This window comes from Thermobia domestica, chromosome 4 (assembly GCF_964235325.1).
Source record: "Thermobia domestica chromosome 4, izTheDome1.hap1.1, whole genome shotgun sequence".
NCBI classification, from domain to species: domain Eukaryota; kingdom Metazoa; phylum Arthropoda; class Insecta; order Zygentoma; family Lepismatidae; genus Thermobia; species Thermobia domestica.
Window position 1 is genome coordinate 287,877,390 of NC_137457.1, and position 16,706 is coordinate 287,894,095.

Here is a 16,706-nt window from a genome sequence, read left to right on the forward strand (position 1 = left end):
ATATTCCTTGCTAAAGTATTATATTACTTTATATTTAAAAACTAATATACAATGAAAATATTTTGTTCCCCTCAAAATTGAATATAGAAAACGTGGTGCTTCTTACACCGCGGCAAATACAGCAATTTATATAATGATTTTTTGTGCCATCTTCGCAGGGCTAGTTAGGGGGAGTGGGCTCAGAGGCTATAGCCTTGGGCCTCCTGCTGGACAGGGGTCTCCACTCTGATCAAAATCTCTAACTGGCTATCTAAAAAAGAATCATGAAGATATAATCATCATAAAATAAAATATGATGAAAAATATGAAACATATTCCCTTAACTTTCCTACTGTCTTTGCACAGAAATGTATTAAGTAAAGTCAGCGGGGACCACATATTTTTTTCTAGCCCCGGGCCTCCACATGAGTTAATCCAGCCCTGCCATCTTGATAGGGTGAACTCGCATTTAAATTCTCAAATAACAATAATAATAATGACAAAAGATATACTATATGCTGCATTCGTCGATTCAAAATGGAGTGACTTTACAACATTCCAATGACTTATACATTCTCATAAAGAGGAAAGGGAAGACTACAGCTGTTCAATATATATATATATAAAATACATTACAAAATCAAGAATATTTCATAATATAAAATAATGCGTAATATTAAAACCAAACAATATGAATTACAATTTTATTATCTAAAATTTAGCTTTCTTTTTAAACTCTCTCATAATATAGACTACTAAAAATATTTTAAAACTATTCAGGGCATTTTTTTTTCTTAATATCTAATATACCTAAATTTGAAAACTGAATTTGTTAATAGCACAAACGAGGCAAGAAGGGCATTTATTTAAAAAAGAAAAAAAAATAACCATCATATTCGATTTGCTATAGTTAAGTTGTTGAAGCATCTGATCTAACAATGAATATTCAAGAAAGAAAAAAAAAATGTAACAATATAATGTTAATCAAATTTTGTTTCACATGAAATTAAGATAAACAACAACAATTACAATTTTATTATTACTAAAATTCCTTAATTCTTTCAGAAATATCGAATAAAGTACAAATCGAATTATTACTTTGAACGCGATGCAGTAACAAATCACTTCCAAGTATTTCATATAAAATATTAAATTACATATAATAATAAAACAAATAAAAAAGGGACATGGTTTGGTACAAAGTTTGTCATTTTCATGAAATTTATTGAACATTAATAGTAACAGAGAATGTGAGGACAGGTTAAAGTATAATATATATATATAATTTATATCAATTACTCTCTGATGGAATTTTAAGACATTAGAACTCATAAAACCTCACATTTGCTACGAATCTACTTGAAAAGAACTTACATTACCACAGCTGCTAGAAATATTATATATATATATACTTCATGTTGTTTGAAGTGCATATATTTCTTTCAGATGTACAGTTGTTACCAAAAGTTCATACCCACCCCTTACTCTAGAACAAAGATATTGATTTAAGTATTTCTTTGTTGTATAAAGAAAAATTTAAATCTTTGTGAAAGCACAATGCTGTATTTAAATTGGTTTATTAGTGCGGTAAAACGAAACGTATACGGTGGATAAATACTTCAGATAACCACTATACAACCATGATTAATATGTATATATATAAAATCGAACTGATAATCTATACAAACTGCGTATTTTTATTTCACACGCACACCATAAATCATGAATAAATAAGTGTATACATATCACTTCCTACATTTCTGCTAAAACACAGAATATAAAACAAAGAAGCTAATATATTCTCTCTACATATATGTTAAATATACAGATATAGGTACTAATACAGGACTAAGGAACTTCAGAGAGAAAAATAATTTATATGATGATACGTGGTTATGTGGTACTAATCTCAATGCACACCATGATACAATACAACATTCACTTCTATTCAAAGACTTTTTTTTTGTTTTGTTTTTTTCTGTGTGAATGTATATAAAACTTAGCCTTATCAAACTACTCTTAGGTTCATCTTTGTACAAACAGCAAAATTCAAAACAACATCTGCATAAAATTTAGAAGTTTATGAAGAAAATATATACGTATATACTATAAAAGAGTATTGGTTTTCTAAAAAAAAGACATCTCTTACATAAACTTAACAAAATAGAAATTCGTTATCAGAACCTGTACGAAGCAAAATAGCTTACCATCTATTGTCTACAAGAAATTGTAATATTATGTATGGTTTCTATTAATAATATTTTACAAAAAGTACAACACCCAATAATTTGATTGCTCCTGGCAAGAAGTTCATTATTCTCCTTCCGTACACACAAAGCATCACTGCTTGACGTAGTTAAAGGATCGTCCACCCATTCTTTGTTCTAGAACAGTATACCGTTAGAAGATTCCTGCCATGGAAATATTCTTCTACGAGGTACATGATTTGCTATTGAGTACATGTACACATCCATATATACATAACACATTTACAAATATCAATTCCCTTCCTCACGATATGCATTCTGTCGCAAACTCCTCTTGTCTGCAACACACAGCACAGATACATAGTATTAGATATATATGTACATATGCAACTTACCTATTTTCTCTGCAACATGAGAGTAATTCTATGATAACGACATCAAGTACCTGTAATGCCACATCTCGATTGAGCTTCACGTGTTGTATTGAATTGACAACGAATTCTACTCCCTCCTGAAATTCCTTAGAACCAACGAATTGAGATACCATTCCTAAAGGAAACGAGAGAGTAAAAATTAGCAATTGAAAATGAAATGAAACCGAATCTTTAGTTTCCACTGTTATGTCGTGTAAGCTGACAGAAAAATATAAATGAATGATTTGTCTCATTGAGAGCTAATTCTGTCACACTAAGGGAAATCTTTGATTGAACGTCTTTCGTACGTAACGTGACACCAAAACTTAAGATTTTGATTAAACAGGAAGCGTTTATTTCTTAAAGATTAAGGTGAGTGCAAACGTGTACAAAGAGATGGCAGTATGTTACAGTCAGTGAATTTCGAGCCATGAATCTCCTATTTTCGTCTAAAGAAGAACCGAATGTGCATCAGAGGATTATCCATTTTTTTTTTTTTATTTATTTATTTTTTTTTTTTTAAACTTTCGAGCGACGATAGAAGAAAATAAACCACTGTGTGTGAAAAAAAATCTCTAGATTTTAACGTATTTATACCTTTCATGGTTCTTGCATAACTTTGGGTGTCTGCCCGTCTACTTTACCCGCTGTATGTACACTCATGTCCAAAATTATTGCCGCATATCTATAACTGTCTTTTTGTAAGAATATAATTTGATAATGATTTTGTAGGGTACTTTTAATACTGATACTATGTGTATAATTGTATATTTGTGGTAAATGTATATTTGTAGTAAATGTATATTTGTAAATGTATATTTGTGGTAAATTTCATAGGAAAAGAATTATAAATACGAAAATTAGAACGAGTAAAACAAAACGTTCCTAAATGGACAAGAAAGTTTTATTTTCGTTTTATTGTTCTTATTTTACTGCTCTTTTGACATTAAATTTTCCACATACATGTCTTTGTCGATTATACACATACTAACATTATAAGAAATATCGGGCGAATTCGTTATCAAATTATATTGCTACAACAACATATTTATAGATGTGCGACAATAATTTTGGACATGATTGTACACTTACATGTGTACAATCAATATATATATATATATATATATATATTCATATTCGTAATAACATTTCATAACATGTAATAAAACCGAAAATAAAGAAATATTTATTTAAAGACAGAAATTGAGTATTTAAATCTACTAAAAAGGCAAGAGAAACATTTACATTGTTGGCTACATCTGTAAGAATGTTCCTGAACTGTTTTGCCCACTTATTGTGTGCCTTTGTTCGAATCTGAACAATTCCGACCACGACAGAAAGAAGCACCAGCGCCTAAGGAACATTATTAGCGAAATGAAATGAAATGTCTAGTTTAACGATCCATTATCTCGCACCGAGGCTAAGGGAGAGGTGATGACGAGAATTAATGAATCTACGGATGAAGAAAGTAGAAGGAAACAGGAAAACACCAAGAAAACATTCACACACGGTATTTGTCCACAAATAAGTTCATTTGCCGCGAGCTAGAATCGAACCAGGGATCCTGTACTCTATTAGTGGTCACTCTATATCACAGAGCCACCGCGGTCCTCTCACATTGTTAGTACATACGATAGATGGCCATTTTGCTGGGCTCGCGTTCACTAATCTTAACTGGGCTCGTACTCACTCGGACTCGCGCCCACTTCTCTCAACTGAGCAAGCGCTCCTTTATTTCATTAAGGCTCGTCCTCACTCGAGCTTGCGAGTTCGGATACCTATAGTATATGCACAAGAATTGTTAAATATTCAAGTTCATTCCTAAAGAAATCGCCATAAAATAATATTCATACATAAAACAACAAGTTTTTCAAGATGATATAATTTTAGAACGAAAAGTGCATAATGTGTTTATAAAAATGATAAACAAATCGATTCGATTTTCATGAGTAACTCAACTTAGTGAACAAGTTCACAAAATAAAATTCATACAAACTCAAGCAACAACATGTTTCATTTTTAATAATTTGTAAATAGCGATAATTTATTTAGAAAACATTTAGAAAGCTCCGTTCGTACCAGGAAAACTTTGTTCCAATGCCCTGACTAGCTGTTCTCGACTTCCTTCTTTCAACCTTTCTGCTCTGAATGACGAATCGCCTCTCTGTGCACCTTCTGATTTCCCATCAGGCCATAGTGCATGACGAATAAGACGGAGGTAATGGCTCCAGAACTTCTCCAATGTCATGTCTTCAACAGTATCCTAAAATAAGTTCAGTATTTTGTTATTTGAAGGAAAGAGAGAGAGAGAGAGAGAGAGAGAGAGAGAGAGAGAGAGAGAGAGAAAAGGATGTCTTTACGGCTAAAATTGCTGGTAAATGAGATATATGGCTAACAAAACGTTATATTTAAACGTAAATAAGTTTATATTATACATATACAAGAGTTCCAGCAGTCACACGAGATGTCGAGAAAGACCACAGAGTTCACTGAAATGATCCATTAATAAGAAGATAACAATGAGCAAATAACCTCCTTTAAAGTTAATTACTGTATAAATCTGGATATGAATTTAACTTTTAACAGTAAATCTGCACATAATTGCAAATTTATTTCTAATTTTCGGATAGTGAGCTCAAGTTGAGTGTACCTCGAATGTAGAATTACCTTCCTTACCTCAGTTTAAACTTTTTTTAGAGTTTGCATATGGAGTTACCGTATTGGCCCGAATATAGTACAACGTTTTAAATTTAAAAACAGGTTCGTAAAAAGCACATTCATATTATAATCACAGTCTAGCCTTTTACACTTTTCATACTACAAAGGACTGTACCATCTATATTTCTCCCATAACCCTGCTGTGACGTTGCGTGACACATCAAGGTCAGAACAGGGTGTCTACTATTTCAGACAAAATAAATTCCCTGACTTTTCCAGGTTTTCCAGACCAAAACAAAATTTTACAGACTATATTTTAGTGAAGTTCAGTAACCACTATTCTCTAAACATTTGTAGTTTTATAATATGTGTTCTCTTAGTTGCGACAGCTGTTATAGAAATATGAACAACACTTAAATAAGTACCTATTTATTCCTGGCAAGATCAATATTATTAAGTACAATTTATTTTTTGATGGCCTCCCATCTCACCTTATAGTCCCCTCTCTCCGCTCCTTGTTTCAATACAACTAATAAATATATATTCTTCAAATACAAAAAGTGTGAATGACAAAACATACATAATAATACACAAAAATGTGTATAAAGATTTTTACATTTCATACCACGTAATTGAGAGGTACTCTCACTTACATAAACTGGACTATTCAAGTGATTTCCTTCTATTAGATTTTTTATTATTCTAAGACATGAAGTAGGGCTAATACAGGGTGTCTGCTGAGTTTCATTTTCGAAATTCCATTATATTTCAAGTATACTCAGTACAACTATCAGCAAAATTCGAGTACCTAATACAATGATATTTTATAAGTTCTTTAAGATTAATCAAACTCTTGATGATTTTAGGTTTTTAATTGTTACCATCAAAAGTTCAGAATTTGATATTGTTATTTTCAACATTTATGAATACATTTACAATTTTTTTTCCCCACTATAATCACTTTATTCTGCACACATTGTTTCCAGAAATCTAAAGTCATTAAATACACAATAATATATTTTTTTTTCGAGAGTTTGGTGAGAGGAGAGTGATTACAAAAGGAAAATTTCGTCCAAAGCTTTTCCCGGAGGGAGAGTTCCTAGCATCGCTGCTACGTTCCCTCTTTGCACAGCCATACTTATCCTTTAAAAATAAGAATACTACCTTATACAATCATCAAAAGTATATCTTATTTTTAATAAATTTAGTTAGCCTTGGTTTTTTTGAAATACAAATGATTTTTTTTAACATTTTTTACAGGGCCTCCCAACTTCCCTCACAGCCTTTCACTCCATCCATTGTTTTAAATGTCTAATTACAAAATGCATACAACTCCTGCTTTGGAAAAATTTACAATCTCAATGAATACAAAATTGTTTCTAAGACTATTAAAACAATTACAAAAAATATTTTTGAATAATTACCAGTTTCATGGTTTTTCCAGTATATGGATCAAAATTCCAGTATACTTCTAGTATTTTCAGTATCAGTATACACCCTGTAATATGTACACGACAATACACACAGATATATGGATACTAACCAGAATGTCGTTGCGAGATACAAATACTGACAAACACTGTGGATTTTAGTAATCTAGATTATAAAAGTATTTTATATTTAGTATTTCTATGTAGAATACTAAATGCAGAATATTTTTATAATCTAGAATACTAAAATCTACATGAGATTTTCAATTATGATCACGATACTGAATTTTCTCTTAAGATTTTTTCATGTGTTCATCAACTTCATTGATTTCTTTTGCTGCCTTCTTAAGGATTTTTTTTCCTTCTTTTTCTTCAGTTCTTCCAACTCTGCAGCTGCTCTCTTTCTTTTGCACGATTTTTCTGTGCCTCAGTTGTTGTCTGCTTCCTTCTGAGAGCCTCTTTCCATTTCGCATTTGCATTTCTTGCTGCATGAATTAATTGTTTTGAGACTAGCATTGCTTGAACACCTTCGTGGAACGTGACAGCGTCGTGTACTATTCTCTGAGAAACTAAAGACTCTTCGTGTAGGTTATCCATAAGAAACTCCTTATTCAATGAGAAACTGTGTTCAATGGAAGAGTTTCCGCGTGATAACACTAGGTTTTTTTTTTTTTTTTTTTTTTTTTTTTTTTTTTTTTTTTAACGAACGATGAACAATTGTTGCTGGAGTTAGTGTTCTCAAGAATGAAGATCCACAAGTGATCTGAACGATCCTTAGTCGCGTCATAATTACTCGTTCTTGTGATAACTGAGTCTTTAATACAAATTTCACTGTAGAGTCGTTTTACTTCATCAGCACCAGGGCCAGACAAATGATAATTCTCTACAAGCACTTCCAAAGCTACGGTTGTTTGTTTCTCCACAAATCTCTTGTTTAAAGCTAATCGGGAGAGAAGCATGCAGCACTGTAAGTAGGTCTGTATTTCAGTGGCAATTTAGACACAATCTTCTTACAAAAACCTGTTGAAATATGCACACAATCCCTCCGAAAACGAAGGATATCCAGTTCCGACAACTTCTCTGATCTTAATGCTGTATGTGTTGCAAATCCGACATCGACCTGCTTAGCCGAACACAGATCCTTACTACCATCTTCTAGGCAAACTTTCATGGGGTCTTCAGGACTTGCTGCTTCATTCATAATGGATTTTTTAACAAATCTAATCATAAGGGACTTCAAAAGTTTAAGTATTTCAACATAAAGAAAAGGAGTTGAGTTGATTTTAGTTTAGCGTCCCTTTCAGCAGCGAGGCTATATGAGACGTGGACCTACTGATTAACGTGGAATCCGAACCACATGAGCTCCCGCCGGGATTAAAGAAAAGGAAAGCTTGGTCAGTCTGACTGAAATTTCGTAAGAATAGGTTGAACGTCTGCAGCAACGCTTTGGAAGAAAGTAAATTTAGCTCTAAGCAAAGAATCTTCAGACATGATTTAACAATTTTAAAGCTGTCACAAGATGGTTCTCGATTACTAGCTGAAACTGAATCGACATACTTTAAGTATGATAATAATCGCTGGGCTCTGTCTACTACATTCACGTTTTCTATAAAAATATGAGCACTTGCTAGAAAAAAAATGATTTTATTAAAACGTTACAAGCATAAAAAAATATTCACAGAAATTATTTGCAAAATAATAATAAACATCACAAAAAGACAAGCGAAAAGCCAAACTGCACTGAAAATGGAATATGAAGGAGTTGGAATAGGAGTTTTAAATCCAAGTAATGTAGGTACGCATTATATTATAAATTAGAGTTAATCATACATAGTTAGGCTCTAACTTATCGCTACATTAAAATCAACAAAACTAGAACAAGTGTTATTTGGGACTTCATTGGGAGTCACCGGTTAAAATAGCCTAGCTACATGAGGATGAGGATCACTTTTAATCGTGGAGATCAGAAACCACGAGCTTCAGACGCCAGTGTTGCCAACTCCTTTCAGAAGTCCTTCACTGTATGATGACATTTGCTGTAGCGAAAAGTTGTTTTCCGAACATTGTGCAGATAAAATGTAACAGCAATGAAATAAACCTAACTTTACCAAAAATTTCCAGAATATATAGAAAATTCCCTGGCTTTTCCAGAAATTATAAAATCCCTGACTTTTCCATGTTTTCCAGAGTAGTAGACACACTGTCAGAAGTATACATAGGAAATACGAGGATACTCCCACAAGTAAGGTCTCCAAAAGGCTAGGGAAACATGGAAACTGTTCGTGCAGCTATTGTCAACAATGATGTGTGTTGTTTTCCCTACTCCCAAACAAGCCTACGTTCACCTCGCTGGGACACTCAGTCTTGGCTTGTCAGCCGTTTCTAATGTAGTTCAGGCTACAAAGTTCGTGCAGTTATTCGGTTTTTAAACACTAAAGGCGTTAAACTGACTGCAGCTTATCGCCTATTGACAGAAGTGTGTATGACGAGTCATACATGAATGTCAAAAACATCCGCAAGTGGTGCACGGAGTTTGCAGCTGGTCGTACTGAAATTCACGACGAGAGGAGCGCGAGACCATCAATTTCCGACGAGATAGTCGCGAGGGTTAAGCAAACCAGTGACTAGCATTTTTTCCTAAGCTGAAAGAACATCTAGCCGGAACGCGCTTCAGCAACGATGATATTCAACGCTTCCTCAAATACGAGGAAGGATCAGAAACTACGGTTACAAGGTCGATATTTCTGGAGTTTCGTCTATTATAGAGGAACGAAAAGTGTGTGGTAGTTTTAATACATGAAGCTGGCAACTGTAGAGACTTTCAGCCACCTACGGCGTTAGTTGTACGTAAGCACAAATGGCGACTTGTTTGGAAAACTGGTCTCGCGAAGAAGTCCGCTCAGTGATTAGATGTCTGTGGCTGAAATTCACCGGCAGCTGTTAGAGGTTTATGTAATGACTCGTCAGCATGTCGCAGAATCGTGTCGAAAGTTTCCTTCACGACACCGCGCGCCCGCACGCAGCCCAGAAGACGACCACGCTGTTGAAGCAGTTTCGGTGGGACATCATCGACTACCTTCCCTACAGCCCGGATCTCGCTCCAAGCGACTTTCAACCATTCCTGCAATTGAAGAAGAAATTAGGAGGCCGTCCCTTCGCCTCAGACGAGGAGGTGAAACACTTCATGACAACGTGGCTGAAGACGCAAGCCCAGGATTTTTACCAGGAGGGAATCTTCAAACTTATTCCGCGATACGACAGGTGCTTCAACCGATATGGAGACTATGTCGAAAAATTACCTGATGTATGTACTATCTGTTAACTGTATTGATTGTATGAAATGATATATACACGTTTCACTGCAGGCTTTGTAACTTTAATCTCTGTTCACCCCTCGTACGTGGCGGCGAGTTGATGACATGGACACACAAAAACTGCCACAGCGCCTACAAGAATGCATCGACCGAAATGGCGATTATGTAGAAAAATAGGTAAATGTACAAGCTTTAAAATTATGTAAACATCATTGCAAATAAAGGTTTCTTCGTATTTCTTAAAAAAGTACTTTTGGAATTACCTTCGTAGGTAGCAATATAATATATGTCATGTTATGGTTCGTTTTGATTGACGCCTAAAACTTGCTATTAAATATACGTTTATTCACCGAGTATTCAAATGGATATGAGCATACCATCAGAGTACAAAATATGTCTCTGTCTGTATGTTCTGGAGTCATGTAGCCGCCAGAAGAAGGTTCAATACAGACTGGGATTTAAATCTTAATAAAGAGTTACAACTTGGTAAGTTCTCTATTACATATTTTCAAAGTGTGTGTGTAATATTTGTGTTGCGAATTTTTATTTTTCCATTACAATCAAAACTTTACGCTGTATTATATTCGAAGTTGTACTATATATTAAGAAACAACACGAAAGTTTCTAAGAAATGCAACGAAATGAAATTTCTAGGTTCACATCTCAAGGTTATGGCCTTTAGGCAAAGGAGACGGATAATTAATGAAAATGAATAATGAAAACTGTTGGAAGGAGGAAGTAAGAGAATTCTGGGAAAACTCACGAACACAATGCTGTCCACCACAAACTCACTTGGCCTGGATTGAACCAGGAACCCTTCGCAACACAGGTAAGCCTTTCTACCAATGAGCCAACGTGGGTCGTAAAATTTCTAATAAAGCGGATTTCATTAGAAATAAGTTTATGTGAGTTTTTCGCTACCTCGTTGGTGGAATACATTATAATTTAAACCACTAATCGCCCCTTCTAGTTGCCTGTTTGTACTTTATTTTTCATTCTATTTACTTTTCTTATACTATAAAATTAAGTTATTATTGAATACATGAAATTTCTTTAGGATACATATTCTGTACTTGAAATATATTTAGAAACAGCACCTCCTAAGCTTTAAACGTAATTATACTCAAGGAAAATATGTTGTATTACTTACGGTAAGCCAATTTTCGATTACATTTCCGAAGAGCACCTTCACCATCTTCATCACAGGTTCTTGTATTATCCAAGTATTCGTTTCTTGCAGTACCTCGATTCCAATGTCGAGAAGCACTTTCGTAAGAGGTAGCTGAGTATCTAATTCTTCGATTTCATCTTAAAAGAAAAAAAATATTTATATAAAACCAACCGACATGAGAATAGGGATAAGTCCACAAGGGTATAAAGGGAGTACATACAATTTACGTAATTACGAAAAACATACAAAAATTTCAGTGAACTTCATGCTGAAACTTGGAGTGTAATTTAAAACATTGTTGTTAACATTCAAAATATTTCAGATCTTAAAATCGAACGATTTATTGGAATCGTTATTTTAACAACAACAACAACAACAACAACAACAACTGTTCGTAAGTTAAAGAATGGAACTTGCACATGCGATTAAATTAAGAAAAAACAGTGCTTACTTAACTGCATTATCCTCATTTTGTGCCATGACAGTGTCTGTGGATGATACCACCTTCAACAGTTCACAATTTTCATGTATACTAGAGTTCCGTCTAACCGAATTTGATGGGACCGATGGTATTTCGGTTAAACGAAAATTCGATTAAACCGGAGTAAAAGTTTCTTGATACATAGTTCTGTATATCTGATATTTTCAGCATGAAAAGACGTTGTTGGCTACATATGATGTCCTTAAAACTGAACATTGCTAAACTAAAGCCGTACGACTACAAGAATAAAGTTTAATTCAGCCTTTAAAAAAACACTAGATGAATGCTTCTTCGCAGCTTGCTCCCTAAGACGTTTGATCAGAATTAATTCAGTGGGAACGGTTTCGTCTTATTCCATGTTGTTTCTTCCATTCGGTTAACCCGGAAATATTCAGTTAAACAGGACTATAGTACAAATTTTCACATCTTCAATCTGTTTGCATGAAAGATTCGTTTTTCTTCTTCAGGCTGTATCAAGTACTAGAACTTTGCTTCGATCTTAGCAGTCAAGGGTTTCTATATAAGGATCCATTTACCTCCATCTTAAACACTCACCGTCAAATACTGACTCCTGACTCTCCTTCCTGTGAGCAATGTTTTCAGGTGGCAAAAGGCAATATTCGGCTACTCCTCCATCCCATAAGTGAGGTTCCAACGCCTCGCAAGCGGAATCTACTTTATCGTGATGATCCGACAAGAACATCTCAACGTCGTCCTCTAAAGTATTGCCCTACAATAAAAAATAATTACTAGTTGATGCTCTTATGTACATATTAATTAATTAATTAATTAAATTCGAAGATTCACTCACCTTGCACCCGCAGCTACTGCGTTTTGTCTAGGAATCCACATCTATATTTCGGCCCATTCTAGGACCATGGTCATAAAATGTCACTTCAGAAGCTGGAAGATACTAGTTAAACATTATTTTTAATGCCTTGTACTATAATAAAATAAAATAAAATTAAGTGTTTGAAAAAAAAAAAAACACTATGTATGATTAACACTAACGTTGAAATAGTGTTCATTTAATCTTGCAAACTGACATAACCACAATCGGGTGGTTGTTCTATTATGCAACAAAATCACTACACAGTACTGCTTCTCACTACAGGAAACTTCGTCTCTTGAGTTCACAGTATTATGTCTGTCTTTTTATACATAAAATCTCGTTCTGATTAACTGAAATAATTTTACAGAACAGAACAAACCACACAATTGTGGGTACCTCAATTTCAAATATAAATGAACACAACTTCAACCTTACAATGTTAATAATACATAGTGATTTTTTTCAAACATTTGCTTTTATTTTATTTTGTTACAGGACAACAATTAAAATCATGTTTAACTAGTATCTTCTGGCTTCTGAAGAGACAATTCGTGACCATGGTCGTAGGACCGAAATATAGAAAATATGGATTCCCAGACAAAACACAATAGTTGCGAGTAGATTACTATGAACAAATTTGCCTTGTAATACTCCGTTTGATACTCTCTTGCACATTTTCTATGTTTCTCTAAAATTGTGGTCAATCATGAAGTCGTGGAAAAAGAATAACACCAAATACAAGAAAATAAATGCCATGTAGCGAATCGTCGCCTTTTTACAATTGTGCATACTTAAATGTTTGATGTTGCTGTCAGTAGTGTTTTAACACTAATAAACAAATATATTAATCATATTGTTATATATCCACGATGGGAGGCCAGAAAGTTTGTATTCTCACCACGATCTTACATTGGCACTACAATTTCTTGAAGATCACGGTAAGTGATATTACCTACAAAATAATTCTACATTATTACAAAAACACTACTTTAATATCATTAAAGCGTCTACATTTCATTGTTATCATACCCTAACCAATTAAAAATGAATGAGAAACAATGATGAGAACAGCTTTCCTTTTTATGTTATACAAACACTTGAAATTATTTGTTTGTATAGTGCATTTTTGTTAAACGAAACTAATAATTACATACGATGTCTAACAAACAGCAACAGATCAGCATACGTAATCGACATTTCATTCCCAAGATGAAGAGCATCGTTTACAATTATCAGCTCCTAGTTCGAGGAATGTGCTTGCTTCTATACATCTAGTACACTGGTTCTCAACCTAATTCCTATCACGAGCCCCATTTTATCACATCCTCTTGCCAGCGACCCCCTTATAATTTCTGGTTTGTATTAAGCTTTTGTCGGATTTTTAATATATCTATTGCAGAGATCTCACGATATCCATCTATTTCTATAACAGTAGAATCCATTTCTTGTATATAGTGGATACAATAACTTCCCTAAAAGACAATAGATTAAAACCAAATTTGGTCAATTCACTCATATTACAAATATCAAATCCGATCTGTCATACTGTTTCAAAATGGAAGCCGTTTGAAAATTTTAAAACTTCGTAACTCCCTTAATTTTGGGTCATATTATAAAAAAATAAAAAGAAATTTCTAATTTTTGTTTAAAAAAAACTTGGACAGTTTTTTTTTAAATTGAGTATTTTAATTTTCGACAGGCTGCCACTTTGAGTTACCTCATATTGTTGTGAATTTGGTACATTGTTCTGTATGTGTTTAGTATCACCAAAAACTAAGCAACTTGCTTACATTTAAAATTTAGGAAACAAACAAAACTTCACACCAAAAATATATCTTTATTGTTGCCAGCTTGCTGGAAAAAAAGACTATATGCTCACACACATATGTGTACAATTCTGCAAAGAACGACAAAGAATCCTAAAGAAAAGCAATCGCTTTTATTGTCGACTGAATAATTTGTCCATTGTTGATTTATCAACAAACGCAACCCAGCAATTGCGGATTAGTGTTTTCAATTTTAACTATTTCAATATGCAGTTCTCATTAGTTTCATATTGCACCTCTTTCATTTAAATTGATTTTTAAGCAACTCTACACTGTTGAAAATGTTGAGTACATCTACTTTTTGTTCTTCTTAACAGTATGTATAAAAAAAATATGCCTATCATCGGAACAAAATTCAAAATAATATTTAAAAAAATATAATCGGAATCTAATACAGGAACATATCTCTCTTCCACTTATCTTCGCGACCCCCATGAAACCCTCTCCCGATTCCTAGGTTGAGAAACCCTGGCCTAGTAAATACCAGAATATTAGATTGGATCACGACTCAAAACATTCAAATCAGTGAATTAAGACTGAATTCATTGGATACGCTTCTTCTGACTACCCTTTATTCACCCGATCTAACACCTTCCGATTTCTACCTCTTTCCAAATTCGAAAAATCACTTACAAGGAAAAAGTTAAAATGGAAAAGAGGGACTCTTTTCTACTAAATGGATTTGTATTTGTAGCATACCTCGAAAAAATAAAATAAAATAAAATAAAGATCAAATTAAATCACTATCAATAACTAATAAGGAAACAGCGAAAAATGAAAAAAAAAAAAATGAAATGAAATCTTTGAGTTTTACGTCCCACGGTTATGCCGGTTAGGCTAAAGGAGACGGTGATGATGAGAGATGAGTGAAAAGGAAACAGTGAATTCGTGAATCAAATTCAAGAGTGAAATTAAACGAGTGGTCACAATCTCTTGTTGTTATAAATGACAATATTTTATTGATGAAACAATTGGCTTACAACGGTAGTATAGTGGATACTTGTTGTAAAATATAAACTATTCAACTGTGATCATTCAAGAGTGTTGAGTTCAAAACCAGACATAGTATGTTAGCTTAACGGCATAACAGGTAATTTACAAATTCACTCAATGCTAAGCCAGTTATAACAGAAATAAGTTAAATCTTTAAGTATTCAAATTTGCATGTCACTTTTAGAGACTTCCCAATATCATGTCACATGAAAATAGATAGTTTAAGTTCTCTGATGTCATATTTTACCTTATTGCAGATTGTGCTTAGTATTGGCCAGACAGTGGTCATTCTTTCTGTATTTGTAGTTTCTTAGAAACTTTTCCATTTCGGTGCAGGATTTTTTTTTTTTTTTTTTTTTTTTTTTTTTGTTGTTGTTGTTGTTGTTGAAATCTGGTCATTTTATATGAACTACTGTTCTTGTTTGTTTCAATTATTTTTCCTTTCTAATTTGCTAAAAGACATTATAAAATTTTGCAAAATCTTAGGAAAGTTCAAATGACAAAAATATTGTTATCTAATGGTGGAAAAATAAGAAGTATTTTGGGACTTTAATTTAAGCTGAGATTTGCTTTCATTTTTTATTTTTTCATGATTTTATCCGAAATGTTAATTACTACTGAGAAACACTATGTTATTTTTACCACAGGTGATTCTTGACTATTTGCAAACACCTTGCTTCTGCTTCTAACGATTTCTTGATTACAAATCCTGTCCTTGTGATTTAAAAATTGTTATGCACGTATCCAAAATTTAAGATAAAAAGATTACAAAAATCTTTGTCCGGTTTCACTCACAGAATTGATATTATGATCTTCATGAATAAAAATGCTGATTTTTTAAATTCTTAGTTCGTTATATCACTACAGTATTTACGTCCACTGATAGCAGAGAGGCTATGTAGGGTTAGGCCTTGAGTTTGAAGTAGGATTTGATCACTACTGCGTTCGGGCCTCACCCGCCAGGAAACGAAAAATGAAAAAATGAAATGAAATCTTTACGTTTAACGTTCCACGGTTATGCCGGTTAGGCTAAAGGAGACGGTGATAATGAGAAATGAGTGAAATGAAGAAAGTGGGAGGAAACGGGAGAACCCCGAGAAAACCCACGAGCACGGTGTTTGTCCGCCACAACAAGTCCACCCACCAGGAAACGAATCAGGGGTTCACGTGATGATCACTAATCCAACAAAGAGGGCTCCAATACACGTGAAAAGTGCATAGCTATGAAAAGTGGATATGCTGAGAGGGAAGAGACTGTGGATGGAATTTGAGATTCCTAACAATTCAGGTCACAGTCAGGGATGACTTGTTGATCTCTTCTCGTATAACACTAATTGCCAAAATTTCATTATTTTTGTTGGGCTGGTGATAATATTTCATTTTAGTTTCATAACTAATGTCT

At 33.7% G+C, this 16,706-nt stretch overlaps 1 protein-coding gene across 1 annotated transcript in view; it reads right to left on the reverse strand.

Annotated features, from left to right (window-relative positions):
• Window positions 1–2,454: 2,454 nt before the first annotated feature.
• The window catches only part of LOC145684144 (uncharacterized), a 58,816-nt gene continuing 44,564 nt past the window's right edge, over window positions 2,455–16,706 (reverse strand). Inside the window, exons 7-10 of the mRNA XM_081756086.1 lie at window positions 12,209–12,383; window positions 11,152–11,309; window positions 4,679–4,862; window positions 2,455–2,735 (exon numbers count right to left, since the gene is read on the reverse strand). Of these exons, the coding sequence (XP_081612212.1) occupies window positions 2,578–2,735; window positions 4,679–4,862; window positions 11,152–11,309; window positions 12,209–12,383 (675 nt within the window). The 3' untranslated portion in view covers window positions 2,455–2,577. The remainder of the gene's footprint in view (window positions 2,736–4,678; window positions 4,863–11,151; window positions 11,310–12,208; window positions 12,384–16,706) is intronic.